Source organism: Diaphorina citri, unplaced genomic scaffold, assembly GCF_000475195.1.
Source record: "Diaphorina citri unplaced genomic scaffold, Diaci psyllid genome assembly version 1.1 scaffold3967, whole genome shotgun sequence".
Lineage (NCBI taxonomy): Eukaryota > Metazoa > Arthropoda > Insecta > Hemiptera > Psyllidae > Diaphorina > Diaphorina citri.
In genome coordinates, this window is record NW_007381366.1 from 11,200 (window position 1) to 13,848 (window position 2,649).

Here is a 2,649-nt window from a genome sequence, read left to right on the forward strand (position 1 = left end):
TTCGGAAGTAGGTATGTAGGTATTGTCTTGTAAAGTTTAAAAGTTTAATAATCCTATAACATGACATGAAATGACATTACTTTCTATTTTAACATGACATGAGTGACATGACAATGTGTGTGCTGAATGCATCCGAGGTGACAAAGAAACAAAGTTGTAAATGGGAATCTTGTGATTTAAGTCTAATAACGTGAACTCAATTGTATATTTTTAAATGCAACCATTGTCAACAAATGTAGGTACCTATCTAGGTACTATTATCTACCAAACAGAGTGGCACCAAAGTGTCTACCACGAATTTCCAAAGGCCATAAGGTTTATTATTATATAAGATAATTAAGTGCAAGATTGTTTGATTTGTTTGGTAATTTTGACACATCCACTAATGATTATTATTATTATTATTATTATTATTATTATAAAAGGAAAATAATTTCTGAACTTTTTTCAAGAACAATGCCAGTTTCAAATTTAATAATAGAGAACAGAGTTTTAAATAAAATAAAATCAACTCTATAAAAATAAATACAGGTTTTTAACTTCACAAAAAATCTTTTTCTTAGGAACTGTGATATGAATAGCTTATTTTTTAAAATTATTGTAATATCTCTTTCATTCAAGTAATTTTCAACTTATAATTTCAGTTTTAAACTTGTCTTTGCCAAATTTATCTCATTTGAACTTTGAATATAACTAAATTTTACCTAAATAAATACCTAATAGACTAGGAATTTTTAAAACCAAAAGCCAATGTAGGACTTTGGTTCTGCCATAATAAAGTGTTAACAAACTTTTCAAGTCATGTCAAGTGTAAGTGACAAATCTCAAACGGAAATCAATTCACCTCCAGGATCGCCAGCGGACCAGAACGAACCCCTGGGGAATGCCACCGCTCTGGTGCCCACATTGGACAGCCACCCTCTGTTACCAATCGAACAGTACAGGATTCAACTCTACAACTACGCCATACAGGCAGAACGTCTCCGGTTATCCCAACAATATGGAACGCCTTACACGAACTACCAAACGCCTAATGTGAATCGAGTAATGAACTACTTCCATCCGAGGTTCCAGATAAGCAGTGAAGAGCCGAAGCCTCAACACAGTTACATCGGACTAATAGCGATGGCCATCCTGTCCAGTCCAGAAATGAAACTCGTCCTCAGTGATATCTACCAGTACATCTTGGATAACTATTCCTACTTCCGCACCCGAGGGCCGGGCTGGAGGAACTCCATTCGACACAACCTGAGTCTCAACGATTGCTTCATCAAGGCCGGACGGAGCGCGAACGGCAAGGGTCACTACTGGTCCATACATCCTGCCAATGTGGACGACTTCAAGAAGGGAGACTTCCGACGGCGGAAAGCGCAGCGGAAGGTTCGGAGACACATGGGTCTGTCCGTGGACGATGACAACGACAGCAACTCGCCCCCTCCACTCTCACCACCACTGACATTTCCCAATATACTCTTCTCAAGTCATCCCTTCCAGTGTTTCCCTCAAATGTTACCTCCACTAGGCTCAACCAATACGACGTCACCTTGTATATCAAGGAAGAGACAGTTCGATGTTGACTCCTTGCTAGCGCCCGACCATCCTGCGTCTGACCTAGAGAACACCGGGAAGAGACAGTTCGATGTTGACTCCTTGCTAGCGCCCGACCATCCTGCGTCTGACCTAGAGAACACCGACGCTCGGAAGAAACTCAAACCCACGTCCAGTCCACAGACCAAAGTCAAACATGCTGCGAGCATCACGGACGAAGTATTCGAAAGACTTCAACCTGGTGAAGAGGATCGGAACAAATCAGATGAGGAGATAGACGCTGAGAACGAGGCGGACATAGATGTGGTGAACAATAACAATGATAGTGAGAGTGAGAAGGTGCAGGAGAGTTTGATCTTGCAGAGATACTACCAGACGATCGCGTTGAGGAGATTCCAAATGTACCAGCAGCAGCTACATCAGAACCCCAGTGAGCATTAGAACACCTATTCTATGTAGGAAAACCTTAGGTATATTACTATTTGAATGGCTTTTTGAGCACATCAATGTACCAGCAACAACTGCATCAGAACCCCAGTGAGCATTAGAACACCTATTCTATGTAGGAAAACCTTAGGTATATTACTATTTGAATGGCTTTTTGAGCACATCTCTTCAAAATCCAAGCTCAATTTTTGCTGCGTGCGGAGGGCAAAACCTTTTAGGATTATTATAATTTTAAAGGCTTTGATGCACTTACTCGTACTTAATATCATTTAATGTGTTTTTTGAGCCACATCTCTTCGAAATCCAAACTCTATTTGTGCTGTGTGTGGTGTGAAAAGTACATTTCTTTGTCTCTTGCCTCTCTGTAGCAAACAGTTTTGTGTTTCTTCCCGATTAAGTAGGGTCTACACTTTGGTTGGTTGGACAATCAGCAATAGGCATTTATGGTAAATAATGGGTAAATCTAATAGACTGAGATAATGAGGCACATGTAGGTTAAACCAAATTTATTCGTAATTTAGCCATGATAAGCCGTCAGCATGATTTGTTGTCCGTGTTTTATTCTAATCAAAAGAACATACGTAGGTACATTTTATACTAACTTATCGGTATCTACATGACCAATATTTTTCGTTGAAGGTAGATCAAAATTTT

At 39.7% G+C, this 2,649-nt stretch overlaps 1 protein-coding gene across 1 annotated transcript; it reads left to right on the top strand.

Moving 5' to 3' along the window:
• Positions 1–615: 615 nt before the first annotated feature.
• On the top strand, positions 616–1,989 carry LOC103520711 (fork head domain-containing protein FD5). The gene has a single exon (XM_008485810.2). The coding sequence runs from the start codon at positions 802–804 to the stop codon at positions 1,987–1,989; it is 1,188 nt and encodes a 395-aa protein (XP_008484032.1). The 5' UTR covers positions 616–801.
• Positions 1,990–2,649: the final 660 nt, after the last annotated feature.

What these genes read in the sequence shown, in the direction of transcription:
- LOC103520711 (XM_008485810.2), top strand. Translation starts at nt 802, where the DNA reads ATGTCAAGTGTAAGTGACAAATCTCAAACGGAAATCAATTCACCTCCA.